The 22,915-nt window shown below is 34.4% G+C and overlaps 1 protein-coding gene across 11 annotated transcripts in view; it reads right to left on the bottom strand.

Annotated features, from left to right (window-relative positions):
- The window catches only part of Ms4a13 (membrane spanning 4-domains A13), a 63,691-nt gene that overhangs the window by 27,787 nt on the left and 12,989 nt on the right, over positions 1–22,915 (bottom strand). The window contains exons 5-7 of one of the 11 annotated variants that reach the window (XM_046445653.2): positions 22,301–22,396; positions 20,313–20,397; positions 11,213–20,103 (exon numbers count right to left, since the gene is read on the bottom strand). The exons of 9 other annotated variants lie outside the window; for them this stretch is intronic. In XM_046445653.2, coding sequence (XP_046301609.2) covers positions 19,997–20,103; positions 20,313–20,397; positions 22,301–22,396 — 288 coding nt within the window. In that variant the 3' untranslated portion in view covers positions 11,213–19,996. Of the gene's footprint in view, positions 1–11,212; positions 20,104–20,312; positions 20,398–22,300; positions 22,397–22,915 lie in introns of those variants that run through there. One more of the 11 variants, XM_046445649.2, reaches the window with a different exon arrangement.

Below are 22,915 nucleotides of genomic sequence, written 5' to 3' on the forward strand. Positions count from 1 at the left end.
TTTTCATATATGAATATAGATACTCTTGCTCTGGATTTCATTTGCATAGAATATAATTTTCCATTCCTTCACTTTCAGTTTGTGTATGTCTTTGCCAATGAGGTGTTTTTCTTAAAGACAACATATATTTGGAACTTGTTTTATAATATAGTTTGTCAGTCAATGTCTTTTAATTGGAGAATTAGAACCATTTACATTCAGTGTTATTATAGAGAGGTATGTATTAATTCCTGTCATTTTCATTTTATCTTTAATATTTCATTCTTAATTCTCATTTACTTATCTATTCTTCTAATGAGATTTATTATTTCATGTGTGCTCTTGATTGTGTTTATCTTCTGCGTGTAGAATTCCTTTGAGTATCTCTGTAATGCTGGCTTCTTGGTCTTGAAGTCCTTTTGTTTTATCTTAGAAGGTTTTTATTTCTGCTTCACTGTGTATAGAAATCTAGGGTTGCAATTATTTTCTCTCAGGGGTACACTTTAAGTTGTTTCAAGTCTGCCTGGACTGAGAAATATTCTGTTGTTGCAAATGGTTTGATTTAAATGAGTATTAAGTTGTTTCTCTTTATGTTGTCCCAGGGTTCTTGTGTATTCTGATTCTTTTTTTTTCTTTTAATTGTGACCGTGTGTTCAGGTTCCACAACCTTGTCTTCAGTCCTGAAATTCTGTCTTCTTCACTTAGTCTATTGGTGAGACTTTCAACTGAGTTCTTTATTTGATTTATTGTGTTTTTCATTTCTGTTTGGTTCTTTTTCAGAATTTCTATGGAATTTTTCATTCATATCCTGTATTGTCTTCCTTTTTAATTCTTATTTTAAAAAAACTGTTTTTAGATGTAGATGGATACAATACCTTTATTTTATTTATCTTTATGTGGTGCTGAGGATTGAACCCAGTGCCTCACTTGTGCTAGGCAAGCACGCTACCACTGAGCTACAACCCCAATCTCTTGTCTTCCTTAATTCATTCAGTTATTTGTATGAATTCCTTGATCATTTTGTCTCTCAATTTTCTGAATACTTTGTCCAAATTTTTTCTACTTTGTTATCTATGGATTCAGTTATTGGGGAGTTACAAACTTTTGGAGGCATTGCGTTGACCTGTTTTCTCATGTTTCTTGTCATTCTCTGTTGAGGTTTGCATATCTGTTGGGATGGCTTTCTTTTTCACTATTGTGTGTGTGGGGTCTTTTAGTGAGATATTGTATCTTTACAATATGCATTGGGCTGTGGGTATACCTCAGTGTCAAAGCACCCACTTAGCATAATGTAAGCACTAAGTTCATCTCCCAGCATCACTGTGAAAGGAGAGAATAACCACCACGAGCAATGGTATTTTAAGATTCAACCATATGTCCAAATATAATAAAAACTTATATTTGATCTCTGCAACTCCATAACCAAAGAGAAAAGAGGATGAATAATATAGATTAAGTTGAAAAATTAGGCATTAATGATAATGTACTTAATAATGAAATATATAGATGGAAAGGAAAAGAAAGAAGAGGGAGGGAAGATAGAAGAAATGAGATAGAATGGAATATACATGAGAAAGGCAAAAAGAGATATTGAGAAAAATTCAATTAATTGAAAAAATACATATAATTAGAGGACAGGAAGAAAATGAAGAAAACAAAATAACTTATAAAAGCATAAGCAAAAAGTAATAATAACAACAACAACAATGAAAATCCTCATCTTGCTGAGATGATAAAAATGGACACACTTCTGGAGCTTCAGATTTAACATACACCAGATATGGTAAATTTGTGGGGTGTAATTGCAGATCAGTTTGTTTCTTCTCAGTTCTAGTCCATGCAGGCCAAACCTGATAGTGAAGTTTACCGGCTCAGCTCTACCCCTTCTTGCCCAAGGAATACTGTGGGAACATCCATTGCAGAGCCAATTTAACCTCAGTATTTCTGAATTTTGTGCCTGGGGATATGGGTGTGGATATGGTAGGGGCCACTGGCTTAGCCCTCTTGCCTACAGGGTCTGGGGACGGATTCAGTTTTTATGATTTCTTGCCCTATACCCCAAGAGTCAATCCATGTGTTGAGCACCTATGTGGCAGGAGACTGGAGTGGGATGGGGAAGTATTCATGTTGCAGTGGTACTGAATCCTCCAAACACCTCTGAGCATGAGTCAGGTAGTCAGGCCCGCTTTGTCCATGGTAGGATGATGTGCTGCAGGAGTTGGGTTTCCACTAAATCCAGGATCAGCGCTCTGGTACCCAGGCCACATCCAAATCCTGCTGCTCTCAGACCTTGTTCTAAACCTTAGATTGCCAATTTTCAAGGACCTGTTGTCATGCCTTCTGTACCCCAGAGCTCCTCACAGGTTAATTCTACAGTCTTACTCCTGAGCCCTGGCTAAATTTTGGTCCAGGCATCTGGCGTCCAGTAAAAAAAGAGAGATTTCTGATCTCTTGCATAGAAAGTGTAGGAAAATGCAGAGTGCTAGTAGTCACTTCTTTCACACCTTATCACCATGCAATATTAATTCTCTGCTTGGACTACTTATTTGCCTAATAGTAGAGTCTGTTTTTCTTGAATTCAATAGGATTCCCTTTTTTTTTGAACATCTAGAGAGGAATTTCCCTTCCCTCTCCAAGTAGTCACATGCCTGGCACTGTATAGTCTATTTCTTTTTCTCTTTTATTATTCTAAAAAGCAAACAAAAAATATTTCTGGAGTCAGACTCCAGTGCTTTCCCAATACTCCCTTATCTCATGTGCAGTCACACAACTGTTGGTGTCAATTCCAATCCCATTATTGTCATCAAAAACTAGAGAACTGACATCTTTCAACACTGATCCTTTTAAATAAAGAAACATAGAATATCTCTTCATTTATTTGGATCTTCTTTGTTTACACTCAGTTCAATATTATGGGTTATTTTTTCCAGAAGTCTTACATATACTTGCCACATTTATTTCTGTCTCTTGTTAGCAGCATAGGGTTAGCAATCCATTGTGATATATTTGGCTTATATTCTGATGCCATATTATTTATTATTTGTTTCCCATTTTTCTTCATTTGAATTAAACAGATATTTAAAAATTTATAATTATGAATTATAATTCTAGGTATATTTTGAGCTCATGAAACATTATCACTTTTAAAATTGTTCATAGCTGTTTATCTCTATTCATTGTATTTACTTCCCAGTGAGAAATTCATTGAAAACTGACAGGATCATGAGTGAGCTTAGCTGACAAGAGACAGACTATAAGCCAAGTACCTTCCTTCCCTTCTTCTCTTGGCCAGACAAAAGGGATTCTAACTGACAGTAGTAGATAACAGTTGTGAAACACCTTGAGAGGGCAGAAAACAAACAAAAACAACATCACATTTAAAAGAGAGTTACATGTACTAAATGGCATGATTAATATTGTTGAACCAAGTTTTCTGAAGTCATGTTCCATAATGGAAAAGAGGATAACTGAGTTCAGAACAGATTCCTGGGAACTTCCTATTGGGTAAAGGCAGTTTGGTTTGAAAAGCAAGTGAACAGATGACCCAAACAATGACAAGCAGATGAAGCGGGAATGAGAGGGGAAGAAAGACAGCAGAAACTTTCAGGGCAGAAAGGAACTTTAATGAGAAGAGGAGAAGTCAAGGAACAATGAAGGATCTCTGAATTGGTGGCATTTTGATTCATACTTGTTAAGTAGAAGCTAGTTCAGGTAGAAGAACTCAAGAATATGAAATGTGCTTTTTACTCTTACAAACATAAATTAGTTTTCCTGTGAATTATACATCATACTTTAAGTGCTTATAGACTGCACTCTGGAAATAAACTTTTCAATGCTCTTTTACAAAATCTGTGTAAGGGAAAATTGAGAGCTATTTTGAGGACCTAGATAACAAACCCTCTCTTGTAATAATCTCATGTTTATATACGGAATTGCTTTCTCCATGGAGCCTAGAAAAATTTATGTAGATAAATTTCTTGAATACTAAGGTGAAAAGTCCAACTTGTTTTGTATTTTCTTTTGCACAGAAATCTGTGGGCTTTGTACCAGGTTTGTTCTACAGAAACATCATTATTACCCATATCAGATATCAACACCAGTAAAAATCTCACATTTCTAAGGTTTTCAAACAGAGCTCTCTTCTGTTTCAGTTGAAATATCTTCAGGATTCAGAGACTGGAAAAAAAAATTAACCAATTACAAGTCACATCACGTTTCTTAAAAGAAATAGGTAATTCTTCAAAACACAATGGTGCTATTTATGGAATAAGATCTTAAAGTGTCTTTTGTCTTATTTCTGTCTCATTATTCTCTCAACCCACATTCTAAATTCCTATTGAATTGTTTGTAATTTTTGGTATACGTCCTGAGTTTTTCAATTAAAATATTCATGGTCAGTTAGCAGGACCTCCAAATTCACCTGAACTTCTCATGATACTTCCCAACTATTAGCCATTCCTTCCCTCCTAGGTAAATGTCATTTTGACTTTTAGGTAATCAATCCCTCATCCCATTTTTTTTTCCTTTCTAGTTTCACCAAGAGCTTGTATCCCTACTTAAGCAATACAGCTTTAGTTTTCCTGGTTTCAAATTTCATATAAATGGAATACAAAAAAGATGAATTCTTTTAATTCATCTTTGCCTGATAGTAGAGTCTGTCTTTTAATTGTCACAGAGAATTATAATAGAGTAATTCGCCCCAGTTTATTCAGCACTCACTCGTTTTTGTTGTTTCCATTCCAAAAATACTGTTTTGTCTATTCTTGGAAATGTATCTTAATATATATGTGCAAACTCTGGGTGTATACCAAGGAATTAGATTACTGATCATATGATTAAGCACATATTAACTTTTCATAGGTAATGTCTAAAAGGTTTTTAAAATTTGTTGTGAAAATTTATACTCTAATCAGAAGTATGATATTTCTTTCATCTATAGTCTTTAATATTACTTAGAATTGTCAATATTTGGACACTTAGTTATTCTGTTAGGTAATAAAGTCTCATTTAGTTTTCTTTTTTTAAAAAATGTATTTGTTCTTTTTAGATATACATGACAACACAGTGTATTTTGACTTATATACTATATATGGAATATAACTTTCCATTCTTGTGATTGTACAGGATGTGGAGTTACACTAGTCATGTATTCATACATGAACATAGGAAACTTATGGCCGATTCACTACTGTTTTTCCTATTCCCATTCCCCATCCCTTGCCTTCATTCCCTTTGCCTAATCCAATGAACTTTTATTCTCCACGCCCCACTGGTTATATGTTAGCATCCACATATCAGAGAGAACATTTAGCCTTTAGTTTTTTTTTTTAATTGACTTATTTCACTTAGCATGATAATCTCCAGTTCTATCCATTTACTGGCAATACCATGATTTCATTCTTCTTTGTAGCACAGTAATATTCCCTTTTGTATATATACCACAGTTTCTTTATCCATTCATCTCTTGAAGGACATCTTGGTTGGTTCCATAGCTTAGCTATTGTGAACTGAGCTGCTATAAATATTGATGTGACCATACCACTATAGTATGCTGGCAGTTTGCCAAGGAGTGGGATAATTAGGTCAAATGGTGGTTTCATTCCAAATATTCTAAGGAATCTCCATACAGATTTCCAGAGTGGTTGCACCAATTTGCAGCCCTGTCAGCTATGTATGAGTGTACCTTTTTCCTTACATCCTCACCAACATTTAATGCTACTTGTATTCTTGACAGTTGCCATTCTGTCTGGAGTGAGATGAAATTTCAGTGTAGTTTTATTTTTTTCTGATTGCTAGTAATGTTGAACACTTTTTCTTATATTTTCTTATATTTCTTATATGATCATATTTCATTTCTGGGAAATAACTGTACAGTTTCTTTGCCCAATTATTGATTGGGTTATTTTGTTGTTGTTAAGTTTTTTGAGTTCTTTATATAACCTGGAGATTAATGCTCTGAGGTTCAGGTGGCAAAGATTTTTTCCCATTCTGTAAGTTCTTTCCTCATGTTCTGATTATTTACTTTGCTGTGAAGAAGCTTTGTTGTTTGATACCATCCCATTTACTCATTGATTTTACTTCTTGTGCCTTAGGAATCTAGTTGAGGAATTCTTTTGCTAAGCAGACATAATGGAGATTTGGGCCTACTTTTTCTTCTAGTAGGCACAGTTTCTCTGGTCTAATGCCTAGGTCCTTGATCCACTTTGAGGTTTGTGCAGGGTGGGTGATAGGGGTTCAATTTCAATATACTACATGTGGATTTCCAGTTTTACCTACACCATTTGTTCAAGAGACTATTTTTTCCTCCAATGTATGTTTCCAGCACCTTGGTAAAGTACGAGATAACTGTACTTATGTGGGTTTGTCTCTGTGTCTTCTATTCTGTACCCATTGGTATTTATGTCTGTTTTGGTGCAAATACCATGCCATTTTTGTTACTATGGCTCTGTAGTATAATTTAATGTCTATATTGTAATGCCTCCTGCTTCTCCTTTCTCACTAAGGATTGCTTGGCTATTCTGGGCCTTTTATTTTTCCAAATGAATTTAATAACTGCTCTTTCTATTTCTATGAAGAGCATCATTGGAATTTTAATAGGAATTATATTAAATCTGTATAGCACTTTTGGTAGTATGGCCGTTTTGACAATATTAATTTTGGCTACCCAAGAACATGAACGATCTTTTCATTTTCTAAGGTCTTCTTTAATTTCTTTATTTAGTGTTCTGTAGTTTTCATTGTAGAGATCTTTCACTTCTTTTGTTAGATGGATTCCTAAGTATTTTATTTTATTTTTTGAGGTGAATGGGATAGTTTCCTGATTTGTCTTTTAGCTGATTCATCATTGATATATAGGAATGCAATTGATGTGTGGGTGTTGGTTTTATATCCTGCTGCTTTGCTGAACTCATTTATGAATTCAAGAAGCTTTCTGGTGGAGTTTTTTTAGTTCTAAATATAGAATCCTGTAGTCAGCAAATAGCGGTAGTTTGAGCTCTTTTTTTCCTATTCATATCCCTTTAATTTCTTTCTTTTGTGTAATTGCTAAAACTACACTGAGATCCCATCTCACTCCTGTCAGAATGGCAAGAATACAAGTAACATTCAATGTTGGCTAGGATGTGGGGGACTAGGTACACCCATACATTGCTGGTGAATGGGATAGTTTTCCTAATTTATCTTTTAGTTGATTTATCACTGATGTATAGGAATGCAATTGATTTATAGATGTTAACTTTACATCCTGTTTTCCCCACTGAATTCATTTATGAGATACAGAAGTTTTCTGGTGGAGTTTTTTGGGTCTTCTAAATATAGAAACCATTGCCAGCAAAGAGAGTTTGAGTTCTTCTTTTCCTATTCTTGTACCTTTAATTTCTTTCATCTAATTGCTCTGCTTAGAGTTTCAAGGACTATAATGAATAATAGTGGTGAAAGAAGGAATCCTTGTCTTTGAATGTTTAGAGGGAATGCTTTCAGTTTTTCTCAATTTAGAATGATGTTGGCCTTGGGTTTAACACATTTAGCTTTTACAATGTTGAAATATGTTTCTACCATTCCTAGTTATGCTTGTGTTTTGAATAAGAATGGATGCTGTATTTTGTCAAATGCCTTTTCTGCATCTATTGAGATAACCATGTAATTCTTGTCTTTATATCTGTTTGATGTGATGAATTACATTTATTGATTTACATATGTTGAACCAACCAGTACTTGATCATGGTGCACTATCTTTTTAATATGTTTTTGTAGGCAATTTGCCAGAATTTTATTAAGAATTTTTGCATCTATGTTCATCAGGGACATTGGTCTGAAGTTTCCTTTCTTTGATGGGTCTTTGTCTGGTTTCATAGAATGAGTTTGGAAGGATTCCTTCCTTTTCTATTTCATGAAATAATTTGAGAGGTATTGGTGTAAGCTCTTCTTTGAAGGTCTTGTAGAACTCAGTTGAGAAGCTATCTGGTCCTATGCCTTTCTTTGTTGGTAGGCTTTTGATGGCATCTTCAATTTCTTTGCTTAAAATTGATCCATTTAAGTATTCCTCCTGATTCAATTTGGATAGGACACATGTCTCTGGAAATTTGCTGATGCCTTCAAGATTTTCTATTTTATTAGAATATAAATTTTCAAAAGAGTATCTTATTATTGTTGGTATTTAAGTAGTGTCTGTCATAATCTTTTCTTTTTCATCACAAATTTTGCTGGGTATAGTATTCTTGGCTAGCATCCATTTTCTTTTATAGCTTGGTATACATTATTTCAAGACCCCCTAGCTTTGAGGTCTGAGTAGAGAAATCAGCTGAAATCCAGTTTGGTTTCCTTCTAAATGTGACCTATTGTTTCTCTGGCATCCTTTAATATTCTATCCTTATTCTGTATGTTAGGTATTTTAATGTGGATTGGTGTAGGTCTGTTGTAATTTTGTATATTTTGGGTCCTGTAAGCCTCCTGTATTTGATTTTTCATTTGTTTCTTTAGGTATTATTATTATTTTTAATTTTTTATTGTTGGTTATTCAAAACATTACATAGTTCTTGATATATCATATTTCACCCTTTGATTCAAGTGGGTTATGAGCTCCCATTTTTACCCCATATACAGATTGCAGAATCACATCAGTTACACATCCATTGATTTACATATTGCCATACTAGTGTCTGTTGTGTTCTGCTGCCTTTCCTATCCTCTATAGGTATTATTTTATTGAAAAATTGTGCATTCCTTTGGTTTGTATCTCCAAGTCTTCATCTATCCAGATAAGATCTTTTCAGGTTATCCCATATTTCTTGGAAATTCTGTTCATGGTGTCTTAACATCTTTTCTCCATGGTCCCCTTTATTTTCAAGATTATATATTTTGTCTTAATTGCCTGAAATTCCATTTTCCAAGTGGTCTAGTCTATAGGGGATGCTACAGAATTTTTATTGTGGTTTATTGATATCTTTATTTCAAGATTTCTGCTTTATGTTTTTTTTTCACAATCTCTATTGAAGCAATCTTTCACTCCTGTATTTTATCCCTGATTTCATTCTTTACATCATCCTTTACCTTATGATCTACACTCCTTCTCTGACAGTATGGATCTGAGTCAGTAGAGTTTCTACCCCATGAACTTATAGAGTCCCTGAAGGTTTCCAGTTCTTCACTGTTTAGGAAGGAGAAAAATAATAACAACAACAAATGCAAACATATACAGCATTTAATCAAATAGTTTCTGTTATTATGTATACAATATTAATTATCACAGTAAACAAATGATATGACCAGTTATTGCCTACAATAAAAATAGTAGCTTTACAAAAGGGTTTACACTTTCAAATGGTTGACAGGGAGAGAACAGAAGTGATATAAGATGAGATGATTTTGAGGGAGGAGGAGCAAAGATAGAAGTAAAAAGTTAAAGGAAAAGTGAAAGGGAGAAAATAGAGATTGGCTGTTAGAAAAGAAAGAGAATCAAGGGAAACATTTTAGTGAGAGAAAAAATATATTTTAAGTAATAATTTAAAAAATTAAAAATAACAATAAAAGAATAAAAAGCAAAACTGAAATATACTAATCAAACATACTAATCCTCAAATACTGATCCATGAAAAATAACTGGCTTCAAAAATGATAGAAATGAGAAAAAAAACAAATATGAATGTGTATTAATTTCTATGAACCATTAAGTTCACAAATGAATAAAGAAAATAAAAATGTCTGATGAAAAGTTAGAGTTATTTCTATTGGAGTTCAAAAGATTCTCAGCTTCCCTTCCCAGTAGTGTTAGCTGGGGTCATCTGGAATGTGATTCTTGCTCCACCCTCAGGGTGGGCTCACTAGAGTGAGAGAGGTAATCGTGCTTCTCCAGGATCTAGCAATTGCTGGTCCACACTGGAGACTGCTCCTCAAGGATCTCCGCTGGATTCCTCTCGGGTGGTGGAGGAGCCAATTATTAGTTCACTATATCACCTGCAGATTCCACATTTCCTGGTCTCTGGTTCAGTCTCCAATCTCAATCTCTCTACCTGCCATTTCGAATTCTCAGCCATTTTGTCTTTCCCAGGTGATTTTGCAAGCAGCTGATTGAGATCTAGGTGGGTTTCTACAACCAGTAGATCCCTGTGTAAACCTCTCTTCACATTTTATTTTCTCCTGGTCACTCTACGTAATGCTGTATTGGTTTTTCAGGCCTGTATTTTGGGACAAACTCAGGTTTTCCAGGAATCAGCTCCCCAGCTGCTGCCACCCCCATCAGGACTGCAAAATGGTTCCTTCCATCTGTCCCAGCTGGGAGAGATGTGGCTTCTTTCCTGCACAAGAATATTGTGCAGCACACCTTTCATGGTAGTCAGACAGTATTTTTGATCTCTAAGTTCTCTGTACCCACACATGCCTCAGGCATCCTAAAAATGTGGGTTCCTTTAATTCTCTTTTCCCTCCACTTTGCTCATGGAAGGACTGTTCTAGCCAGTGCTTCCAGCCACAGGAGTGGCTGTGGCACTTGGGATTTCTTCCTTATTTTATATATCCAACCTCCTGAGTCCCCAATATGCTTTGAATATCCAGTATTAAATTCTAGTAAAGTACTTCCTGCCTTTTTTTCTCCACCCACCTTGCTGAGAAGCTGTCTATATGCTTCCTTAGTTTCATGCCATGGTGAAGCCAGGAAAGTGACCTTCTCTATTCTGACATCTACTCTCATTTAGTTTTCATTATAATGTTATTGTTTAAGTGGTTGGACATATGTCTTACATCTTACTTTTTTCTATAGATCTCATTTTGTTTTCCTCCTTTCCCTATTTTAAAAATACTTTATTAAAGTATTTTAAATACTTTAATACCTTTTATTTTAAACTACTTTTGAGTTTTGTTAGTTGCTAATATGCATCTTAATTTACAACAATCTATTTCGGATGAATGCCAATCCCAGTAAGATATAGCAACATGTTCTCATAGAGTTCTATTATCCTCCTCTTTCATTACACTATTATCATAATATGTTACATCCACATACATTACATACTTAACAATATTATGGTACAATTATTGTTTTTATAAGGTTATCTTTAAAATTTTATACCTGGGCTGGAGATGTGGCTCAAGCAGTAGCGCTCTTGCCTGGCATGCACGGGGCGCTGGGTTTGATCCTCAGCACCACATAAAATAAAAATGTTGTGTCCACTGAAAACTAAAAAATAAATATTAAATTCTCTCTCTCTCTCTCTCTCTCTCTCTCTCTCTCTCTCTCTCTCTCTCTCTCTCTCCATAAAAAAATAAAATAAAATTTTATACCTATTGATCATGGGTGGTAAACTATGACATATAAATTAAATCTGGCCCACTGCCTATTTTGGGGAACAAAACTTTATTGAAAAAAATGCATAGCCATTTATTTATTATCCACATATGTATTTTCATGCTAAAAGTTCGAGGTGCTCTTTATTCATTCATGTGCATTTGAATTTCATCTGACATCACTTTCTTTTAATATGAAGAGCTTCCTTCAGTGTTTCTTATAAGGTATTTCGGCTAGCAACACATTCTGCAGTCATTTGTGCATGTCTTTATTTCATCTTCAGTTTTGAAGAATAAGTTTAAAGGATTCAGAATTCCTGCTTAAGTGTTCTTTTCCCCAGCACTTTCATATGCCATCCCACTATTCTGACCTCCATTGTTTTTGATGAGAAGTCAACTGTTAACCATATTGTCATTCCCTTGTTTCTGAAGGATAATATTTCAAGATTTTCTGTCTCCCTTTGTTCATAATTATGATTGAGATGTCTAGGAATGGATCTTTGTGTTTATTGTAGTTGCAAATTCATGAATGTATAGGATAATATTTGCCATCAAATTAGTGAAATATTTGGCCATTATTTCTTCATTTCCCCCCTTTCTCTTCAATTTCTAAGGGACCACCATTATACACTTACTGGTGTCCCAGTGGTTTCTGAGGCTTTCTTTTTCCCCTCTGTTTTTAGTACTGAATGATTTTCATTGTACTCTCTTCATGTTTGCTGATTTTATGTTATCCATTCTAATATACTCTTGAGGCTCTGTAGTGAATTTTTCTTTTCAGTAACTGTGTTCTTAAAATCCAGAATGTCCATTTTTATTATGTCTTTTGTTGATAGTCTTATTTGCTGAGTCAGTGCTGTCATCTTTTAACTCAAACATATTTTATTTAGTTTTTTTGTTTTTGTTTTTATATAATTCTTCATTAATTCTACCATTTCCCCTTCCCTTCTAGGATGAGAATATATCTTGAGTGGTCTTTTCAGGGTACAAATCATTATACTTTGCTTCTCAGGTATTTCTTGTTGCAGAAAATAGGACATTTTAGATAACATGGTAAAGCAACTTTGGATTCCAATGGATTAATTTTCTTATAGGGCAGTGGTTATTGCTTTAGGAACTTGTTTGCACTAATTGTATGGATTCTATTTCCCTTGCAGTGTGTGGCCTGTAATACATCTATTCACTTTTTCATTTTATTTTATTCTTGGTTTTTATATTTAAGACTAGCTTCCTAGGCTTCTCTCTGGGTCAGCCTAAGTACTCAGACAATGACTAGTCAGAGGGTATACTTAAACACCTTGTTATGATCTGCACTTGTCCACAAAGCTCTAATACATTACAGTCCTAACTCCTGGTATCTTGGAATATGACAATACTTGGATATTAGGTCTCTGAAGTGTAATGAATTTACAATATGTCCTTAGTTGGACCCTAATCCAGTAAGGAATTAGGACACAGACATAAACAGAGTGAAGACCATGTGAATACACAGGGAGAAGACAGTCATCCAAAGCTATGCAAGAGGCCTTAAACTAAGAAAATAACAGTATAAACACTTTCATTTTGAACTTCTAGCCTCTAGAGTTGTGAGAAAAATAAATTTCTGTTGTTCAAGCCACATAGTCTGTGGTACTTTGCTATGTCAGCAATAGCAGAGCATTATACTCCTTAAGATAGAAAGACTTCTACCTTTTTCTGAGGAACTAGTTCAGCTTGAAAAATAGTTTTTATTATTTCTTAAAAATTTAATTGATACATTATAATTATGCATAACAGTGGGATTCACTGTGATATATTTGTACATGCACATAATTTGTTCAATTTAACTCCCAAGTATGTGCCCTTTCCTTCCCCTTCTCTGTCCTCCTGAACTTCATCCTCTATTCTACTGGTGTCCCTTCTATTTTTATGAGATTCCCTGTCCCCATTTTTTCTCAATAGCTTCCAAATATGCAGAAAACATCACTTGGGATTTTGGTCTGGCATATTTCACTTAACAATATGTTCTCCATTTCCATCCATTTTTTTTTCTGCAAATGACTGACTAAATTCATTATGTGTGTGTGTGTGTGTGTGTGTGTGTTTGCATGCTCATTTAAAAATTTATTTACCTGTTGATGAACATCTAGGCTGATTCTATAACTTGCTATAGTATGCTGACTTTCTTTTGGACTAATACCAACAAGTGGTGTAGCTGGGTCATATGTTCATTCCATTCCTACTCTTTTAAATAATTGCCATACTGATTTCCATAGTAGTTGTACCCATTTACAATGCCAACAGGGGTGTGTAAATGTTCCTTTTCCCCTGCATGTTTGCCAGCATTTATTATTATTTGTATTCTTGATGACTGTAATTTGAATTGGAGTGAGAAGAAATTACATTACAGTTTTGATTTGCATTTTCCTGATTGCTAATGGTGTTTGAATATTTTTTCCATGCATGTGTTGGCCATTTGTCTCATCTTGTTTAATGGATTAGTATTGTTGTTGTTGTTGTTATTTAGTTCATTTATTTAAGCAGTCAATGATACATGAATTGGGCAGCTCCAATACAAAAGTGCTTTGGCTTTGCTAAAGGAGCCCCAGAGCAAGGCTTTTATAGGGTGAATGCCAAACAGAACAAAGAAATGATTTGATTGGTTAAAGTTTGAACTGTTGCCTTTGGAGTATCTCAGTGAGTAGTTGAAGATAATAAAACTAAAGTCCTATTGAGCACTGTGATTGGTGGAGCATAAGTTTCATTTTTTCCCCACATTTTAAATTGTTGCATTATATATGTACATGATGGTGGGATTTGTTGTTACATATTTGTACATGCACACAATATAACAATATAATTTGGACAATATCACTCCCCAGCACTCTCCACCTCCCTCCACAGTTCTCACCTATTGTTCCCTTTTCTCTACTGATCTCCTTTTGATTTTCATGAGATCTAACCACATGTCCCCAAGCCCCAACCCTTTTTCCTCTCTAGCTTCCACATATGATAAAAAGCATACATCTGAATGGGTTATTTTTTAGGTGATATTTTTTGAGTTTTAAAAATATTTCTGGATATTAATTCTCTGAGTAGTTGGAAAAGATTTTCTCCCATTCTGTAGGCTCTCCACATTCTTATTGTTTCCTTTGCTGTGCTATTCCATTTATTGATTCTTGTTTTTATTTCTTGAGCTTTAACAAGTCTTATTAAGGAAGTTAATGCCTACACCAAGGTGTTGGAGTGTTGACCCTAAGTTTTTATCTAGCAGCTACAGTGCTTCTGTACTAATCCCTGGTTCTTGATCCATTTTGAATAGACCTTTTTTCAAGGTGATAAATAAGAATTTAGTTTCATTCTTCTACACATGGATATCCAGTTTTACAGCATTGTTGGTTAAAAAGGCTGCCTGTTTTCCAACGAGTGTTGTTGGCATTTTTGTCAAGAATCAGATGACTGCATCTGTGTGGGTTTGTCTCTGTGTTTTCTATCCTATTTCATTGGTCTACACACATATTTTTATGCCAATTCCATGCTGTTATTATAACTAAAGCTCTGTAGCATAATTTGAAATTGGGTATAGTGATGCTTCTGTGGTTGTTCTTTTTGATCAGAATTGTCTTGACTATTCTGGGTATTTTTATTCTTCCATATGAATTTAAGAAAGTTCATTTCTAGTTAGTTCTGTGAAACATGTTATTGGTATTTTGATTGGGATTACATTGTATCTGTGTTTTGCTTTTGGTAGCATGGCCATTTTAACAATATTAATTCTGCCTAAAAAGAATTTTGAGATCTTTCCATCTTCTGTGTCTTCTCCAGTTTCTTTCATTAATATTCTATAATTCTCATTGTAGAGGGTTTCCATCTCCTTGGTTAGATTTATTCCTAGATACTTTATTTTTTGAGGCTATTGGGAATGAAATTGATTCCTAGTTTCTTTTTCAGCATATTCACTATTGGTACATAGAAAAGCTATTGATTTTCATATGTTGATTATATATCCTGCTACACTGCTGGATTTGTTCAACAGATCTAGAAGCTTTCTGATTGAGTAATGTAAATATTCTAAGTGCAGGATCATATAATCTGCAAACAGTGATAATTTAACTACCTTTCCTATTGGTACCCCATTTTTAAGCTTCTCTTGCTTTGACTGATCTGGCTAAAATTTCATATACCATCTTAAATAGGAGAGGTAAAGGTATATATACATGCTTATCTTAGATAAAATGCTTTGTTTCCCCCCATTTAATATTATAGTGGCTCCCATGTAGTCTTTAAGATGTTTAGGTAAGATCTTTGTCTTCCTAGTTTCTTTAATGTTTTTATCAAGAATGGGTGCTGAATTTTGCCAAAGATTTTTTAAAAATATCTACTGAGATGATCATGTGATTTTTGTTCTTTTTTTAAAAAAAATTATTTTTTTAGTTGTACACAGTACCTTTATTTTGTTTATTTATTTTTATGTGGTGGTGAGGATCGAACCCAGGGCATCGCATGTGCTAGGTAAGCACTCCACCGCTGAGCCACAACCCAGCCCACTTTTGTGCTTAATTTTATTATGTGGTGAATTAAATTTATTGATTTGTTTTGTTGAACCATTTTTGTATCCCTGGAATGAAACTAACATGATTATACAGTCATGTATAATCTTCTCAGTGTGTTTTTGAATATGATTTTCTAGTATTTTATTAAGGATTAGGGACCTGTAGTTTTTCTTTCTTTAATGTGTAGTTATCTGGTTTTGCTTTCAAGATCTCACTGGCTTCATACAATGAATTAGGTGTTATCCCCTGTTATATTTCCTGGAGTAATTTTAGAAGCATTGGCAATAGTTCTTTAAAGGTCTGGTAGAATACAGATGTGAATCCATCCAATCCTGGGCATTTGTTGAAAGGCTTTTTATTTTTTCTTCAATCTCACTGATTGTCACCAGTCTGGGTTTTCTGTCCCCTTTTGTTTCAATTTTGGTAGATTATACATGTCTAGAAATTTGTCTATTTCTTCTAGACTTTCCAATTTATTGGAATATAAGCTTTCAAAATAGACCCTAGTTATATTGATATTTTTGTATTTCTTATGACTTGCTTTGTGACCTAAAATGTGGTCTTTTTTTGGAGAAGTTCCATGAGCAGCTGAGAAGAAAGTAAACCCAGTTGTTGTTGGATGAAATAGTCTACAGATGTGTTGGGTACATTTAATTTATAATATATATTTTTTTAATTTCTGAAGTGTCTTCACTGAACTTATACCTGGCTGACCAATCTGTTGGTAAGAAAAGCGTTTAAAATCACCCAGTATCATTCTGTTGGGGTCTATGAGAGCCATTTTCTCAAGTAGTGTTTGATTTACTTTATTCGTTTCCGGCGTATTTGTTATTGTTATATCATCTTGTTGACTTGAATCCCTTCACCAGTATGAAGTGACCTTCTTTATCCCTTCTAATTTGAAGTCGTCTTTGTTAGATATGAGAGTCACTACTCTTGCTTGCTTATGGGCTGCATTTGCGTGGAATATCAATTTTCAAATTTTCACTTTCAGCTATGGATGTCTTTGCTTGAGAGAGGTATGTCTTTTCCCAACAACATACAGTTTGACCTTGTTTTTAAAAACCCAATATGCCAGTCTGTTATTTGGCTGGAGAATTAAGACTATTTACATTCAGTGTTATTATAAATATGTTTAATTTGAACCTATTACTCAACTACTCTTTACTTAAACTACTTAACTACTTTTACTTAACTACTCTTCCAATGAGATTCACCCTTTCCTGAGTTCTGGTATTTGATTTTAACTTTCTCTGTCAGGGTTTCTTTATGTATTTTCCATAATGATGGCTTAGTAGTCATGGATTCTTTATGCTTATCTTGTAAGGTTTTCATTCTCTTTTGATTCTGAAGGTAGCTGTGCATGATATGGCACTTTTGGTTTAAAGGAATTTTCTTTCAGGGTTTGAAACACATTTTTCCAAGCCCTCCTGATTTTTAGGGTTTTTGTTGAGTTATATCAGATGTTGTTTTGATTGGATTACCTCTGTATATAATCTGATATGTTTCTCTTGAGCCTTTTAAAATTCTATTATTATCCTATATATTTGGTATTTTAAGAATAATGTATCATGGAGACCTTCTTTTTTAATCTTTTCTGTGTGGGGTTTTAAATGCCCTGTATGTGGATCCCCATCTAATTCCCAATGTTTAGAAATTTTTCTATTATTTCACTGAAAATGTTTTAATTATTATTTGTCTATATCTACATTCCTTCCTTAAATCCAATGATTCTTATGTTTGGTCTCTTAATGTTGTCCCAGAGTTGTTATGTATTCTGATCATGATTATTTTTTCTTTCTGAGTGTTCAAGTTAACATATTTTGTCTTCAAGGTCTGAAATTCTGTTTTACACATGATCTAATCTGTTATTGAGAGTTTCAATTAAATTTTTCATTTGATTTTTAGTCTTATATTTCCAGGATTTCTGTTTCTTTATATTTTTATTGAAATGCTCTTTCACATCCTGTATATTCTGTATTTCCTAAGTTCATTACTTAAGATTTTCTTATAGTTCCTTGATCATTTAAACATTTTTAAAAAATGTCTTCAGAATTTCATCTACTTCAGTATCTTTTGACTTAATTATTGGAAGGTTATAAACTATTAGAGGTGACTATGTTTTCTGAGGTCATATGTTTGTACATCCATTGAGTTGAATTCCTCTTCTCCTTTTGTGTGGGGGTCCTTTAGTGAGTAGTTATCTCATAATCATCCCTGGGCTGGGGATATCTTAGCTTCAGCATAATCAAAGTGTTAAGTTCAACCACCAGTATAACTTTGAGAGAATAACTGCTAGTAACAGAGGCAATTTAAAAGTAAACTTTATATCAACATATCCTATGTTATTCTAAATGATCTCTACAATGTATTGACCAAAGAGAAGAGTGAGAAATAATATAGAATGTTCTGGAAATATTAAGCATTAATGATAGTGTACTAAATTGAAGTGGAAGAATAAAAAAATAGAAAAAAGAAAAAAAGAGAAAAGTATATTGGGGCAACAAAAGATAAATAAAGGATGAAGGAGAGAAGAGAATGAGATAAGAGCAAAATAAAGAAGTATTGAGAGAGGACCCAATTAATTGACTAAAAATTTGTTTTTCTTTTTGTTGAGATTTTAAAGTTGGAGACCTGACTTTTCAGAGTTTTGAATTTAGACTCTCCCAGCTATGAGGAAGGTTGATAGACTTATTGTTCTGTTTTTGTCAGCTCTGAGTCAAAATGGCCAAACTTGTTAAGAGGAGTATTACGTACTCAAGTCTACTCCCTCCTTGCCTATAACTTCGATTAGTGAAGTACCGTAAGATTCAGAGCAGATCTCATTCTCAAAATGGTTGCTATTGTGACCAGGGATGGAAATGTAAATCTGGCAGTTCTGTTGGCTAACCCTTTCAACCATGTACCTGTAGACCAATCTGCATTGTTTTGTACCCTTTTGTCTGAGAACATCAGTCTGTGGGAAGGGGGTGGGGGTGGATGGGGGTGTAGGCAGTTGTGGAATGTGCCAGTTTATTCTCTATATCCTTCTGGACATGGGGGAGGTGGTGCAGGGCCCAAAGTAGGATGTTGTGGAATTGCTGCTTTTTACCTAACCATGATCAGTCCCAGTTACACCTTGTCAGCCATGTTCATTATCCAGAGTTCAGAGTGTCAATTTCATTAAGCAGTCATGGCTCCTTCAATCACTGTTTCTCCCACATATTAGTCTCCTTCCTGTGCCCACACTGACTCACAGCACGGTGCATGGGTACCCAATGATCCAGTGAAAAATAAAGCTTAAGTGACTGATTGGTCTTGAATATTCATAAAGAAAGTATGCCTAGAACAAGGCAATAAAGGGAAAAATAGAGAAATATGGAAAATAAAGGTAAACTGCAGGGATTTCCAGTCTCTGGTTCCAAAGTTGTTGCCACTTCCCTGTTTTCACTAACTTTGTTCTGCAGAGTGCTGAGGGTTCTCCCATGCCAGCTCAGCCTCTCTGTCTAAAACTGATGGGAGAATGTCTTTCAGCTTATTGGAGGGGAGCTCCCTCCACCACCAAGCCACCATGCCCACCAGTACTGCCTCCTTTTATTAACTTTTTATAGTCTAGAAACCAGTACTTCAGGTTTTCATCTGGTTGCTAGTTTTGTATTGTCTACCAGTGTTTCCCCAGTCTTCCTATCTTAATTTACCACTGCAGAACTGGTTTTTAGATCACTTTCCGGGAGCTCTTATGAGTTTTTAGTGTCCTCTGATCCTCATTTTGTTCTGAATCAAAAAGTATTTCCAAAGCTTAGGCTACTTAATTGTCTGTCTCAGCTTTTACTTTATTTGGCATGGCTTCTTTTTTAGCTAGAGGTGAGTGGCTCACTAGAGCTTTCTCCAGTTCCTTTGTGCATATACCCTTGCACATATTTATTTTCTTCCAGACCATAAGAGATGTTATTCTATAGTCTTCCTACCTTGACTTGCCCTTGTAGAACTAGTTTATTTGTTCAGTTTCAGGGAGCTGCTATGAGAATGTGTTTTCCTCAGACCCTCTGTTTGTTGTGAATTGAAGAATATTTCCAAAGTTTAGGCCTCTTATAAGTCTATTGCAGCTTTTACTTTACTTTGCATGGCTTCTGTTTAGCTAGAGGTAACTCACTAGAGCTTTCTCCAGTTTCTATAGTGTGCATATCCAGGCACATATTTATATTCTTCCAGACCATAAGGGTTAGATGTTATTCTATAGCCTTCCTACCTTGACTTGCCCTTGTAGAACTGGATTTTTTGCTCAGACTCAGGAAGCTGCTACGAGAATGTGGTTTCCTCAGATCCTCTGTTTGTTCTGAATTGAAGAATATTTCCAAAGTTTAGGCCTCTTATAAGTCTATTGCAGCTTTTACTTTACTTTGCATGGCTTTTTTTTTTTTTTTTTTTAGCTAGAGGTGAGTAGCTCACTAGAGCTCTCTCCAGATTCCATAGTGTGCACACCCTTGCACATACTTATATTCTTCCAGACCATAAGGGGTAAATGTTATTCTATAGCCTTCCTACCTTTACTTGCCCTTGCAGAACTGGTTTTTTTGTTCAGTTTCAGGGAACTGCTACGACGTGGGGTCCTCTGATCTTCTGTTTCGTTCTGAATTGAAGAATATTTCCAAAGTTTAGGCTACTTATAAGTCTATCTCAGCTTTTACTTTACTTTGCATGGCTTCTTTTTTTTTTTTTTAAGCTAGAGGTGAGTAGCTCATTAGAGCTCTTTCCAGTTTCCTTAGTGTGAGCACACTCTTGCACATATTTGCATTCTTCCAGATCATAAGGGATAAAGATAATGTTATCAAGGTAAATATCCCATGTTGGCTGTCTTGTTCTCTGAATCTCTGTGTTGAGTTTCTGGCTGGTTGCTAGTCAATTTATTGACCAACAATATTGTAATCTCAGTCAGTCTAGGAGTGACTGTTATCTCTATTGGTTTAATTACGCTAGTCATGGAAATTTCTGTGTTGTGCCTCAAATAAAATTAACTCTCAAGCAGCAAACTGTTGGTCCTCAAAGTGTGAATCACCAAGGTAAATTTCTGCATAACAAAACCAAGGAGGTTGAAGGAATCAAAGTGAGCCCCAAGCTAACATATCAGAGACGAGTTTTTATTTAGATCCAGTATATATTCACAAACACTTCATAATTTGTTGTATACATTGGTCAACTTCCAGAATATTTTTAGGAATATTTGCTATGTGCTTACTTAGTCATTCTGTAAGTCCTATTCATTCTGTATTTTTTTAAAACTAGATCTCATGAAAGTAGGGAGGCCATTAGAATAGAGAAAGAGGATCCTGGGGAGAAGAGGGCAAGGGGACATACTGAGGAGTGAAACTGACCAAATTATGTCACATATATGTATGGATATGCCACGATGAAACCCACTGTTCTATATAATACACACCAATTAAACATATCTATGTGGATTATATACATATGGTTTTACATTAATTATATTATTCCTTAACATTTTCCTCTCAAAGATGTTAGTCCTCTTTTTTTATCTCTATAAATGTGGACACATATCAACACACATGTGCACACGTGTGCATGCACACACACGGCCCAAAACCTTTTTCTGGTCTCAGTTTGTGTACTTCAGTCAGTCCCTAAGTCTTACCTGACCATCGTATGTAAAATACCTTTGCCTTATCTCCTTATTCTGCCTTTACTTCATAACATTTTACTATCATGATTATATATAGTATATATGCACATATATGACCATTTTATATATAAATATCTTTCTTCTCCACTTGAATGCAAATTCCCTGATGAAGAGACAGTGTCTTGTTAGTCATCCTTAGTGCCTATTAAAAAACCTAGCAAATAGTAGATTCTTCATGAATATTTGCAAAAACCATGAATGAATGTTAGGTATCTAGTTATTTTAAGCTTGTGAGAAAACAGACATTCTCATATATTTCTATAGTATTATTAATTATTCCAGCATTTTGGAATATTAAACTTGACCCTACACCCACATTTTTAGGAATCTACCACTTCCAGAAATAGTCTCTTGTTTGCAAAAATATTTGTATTGAAATATTTATTGAATCATTGTTTATAATTTAAGAAAACTGGGAACAAAGTTAAATATACAGAAATAAGGGAACGCGAAATATATAAAAAAATAAGTTATAAGAAGGCTTTCTTTAGATGTGTTTTTTAATGAAAAGATGCTTATGATAGTTGCAAAAAAAGACATGTAACAAGATGAGAAAATGATCATACAATTAGTAAAAAAATTTTTTATGTAGATTTGGATGTGTGGATGTAATGCAGATTATATTAAGTGAAAAAATCACTTTATACATTTTGATACGTAGTTTCATGTATTGCTTTTGTCATTTTATGTTTTCTATTTATTAAATGAAGGGGGAAAAGTAAATAATATATTCCATTTTATTAATTCTAAACACTGGATAGTGTGCTTTATCACCTTACAGAGTAGCTTTCTAGAAACTTATATCTCTTGATTTGCCTGAGTAAACACTTACCAACTGTGCACAGCAGCAGATTGAATGTGCAAGTGCAATACCAATTTCCAAGAGGTACGAAGCCAATAAAATACGTGAAACTTCCCTCCCTAGTTTCTGTAATCAGGAAATAGGGAGAAATCTTACATTATTATTTTTAGTAAGCACAAACAAGCTCATGGAAGGAGCCTGTAGTATAAGAACCAAGGAAAAGAAGGAAAACAATAAATGGACCTTTTCCCAATGTGATTTCCCTAGACATTTTTATTATTTTGCTTTCTTCTTAATTTTTCATGCTACACTTCTTCCCTATTCATTGTATGTGGCTTTCGTCCTTGATCTTCATCACTTAGCATTCTTGTTACACTTCTTATAACTTTTTAATTAATGTTTATGTCCTCACTACAGAGTCCCTGGCACAACTTGCTATGTAAGGTATCCAGTTAGTAAGATTTGGCCCTTCTATTTCTAAGGATTAGATGGCAACCCAGAGGTTTTTTAACAAGCTATTTTTGTTTATTAAGACAGCTATTAGTAACTACAAATTTACTTAAACTTACATTTGTGGTGATAAAAATTTCTCAGAGATACTGCTGTAATAGCATAGAATGATGAACAAATTAAAAAAGAATTCAA

This window comes from Marmota monax, unplaced genomic scaffold (assembly GCF_021218885.2).
Source record: "Marmota monax isolate L192 unplaced genomic scaffold, Marmota_monax_Labrador192_F-V1.1 WCK01_AAM20220418_F8-fsc00038, whole genome shotgun sequence".
Taxonomy (NCBI): Eukaryota; Metazoa; Chordata; class Mammalia; order Rodentia; family Sciuridae; genus Marmota; species Marmota monax.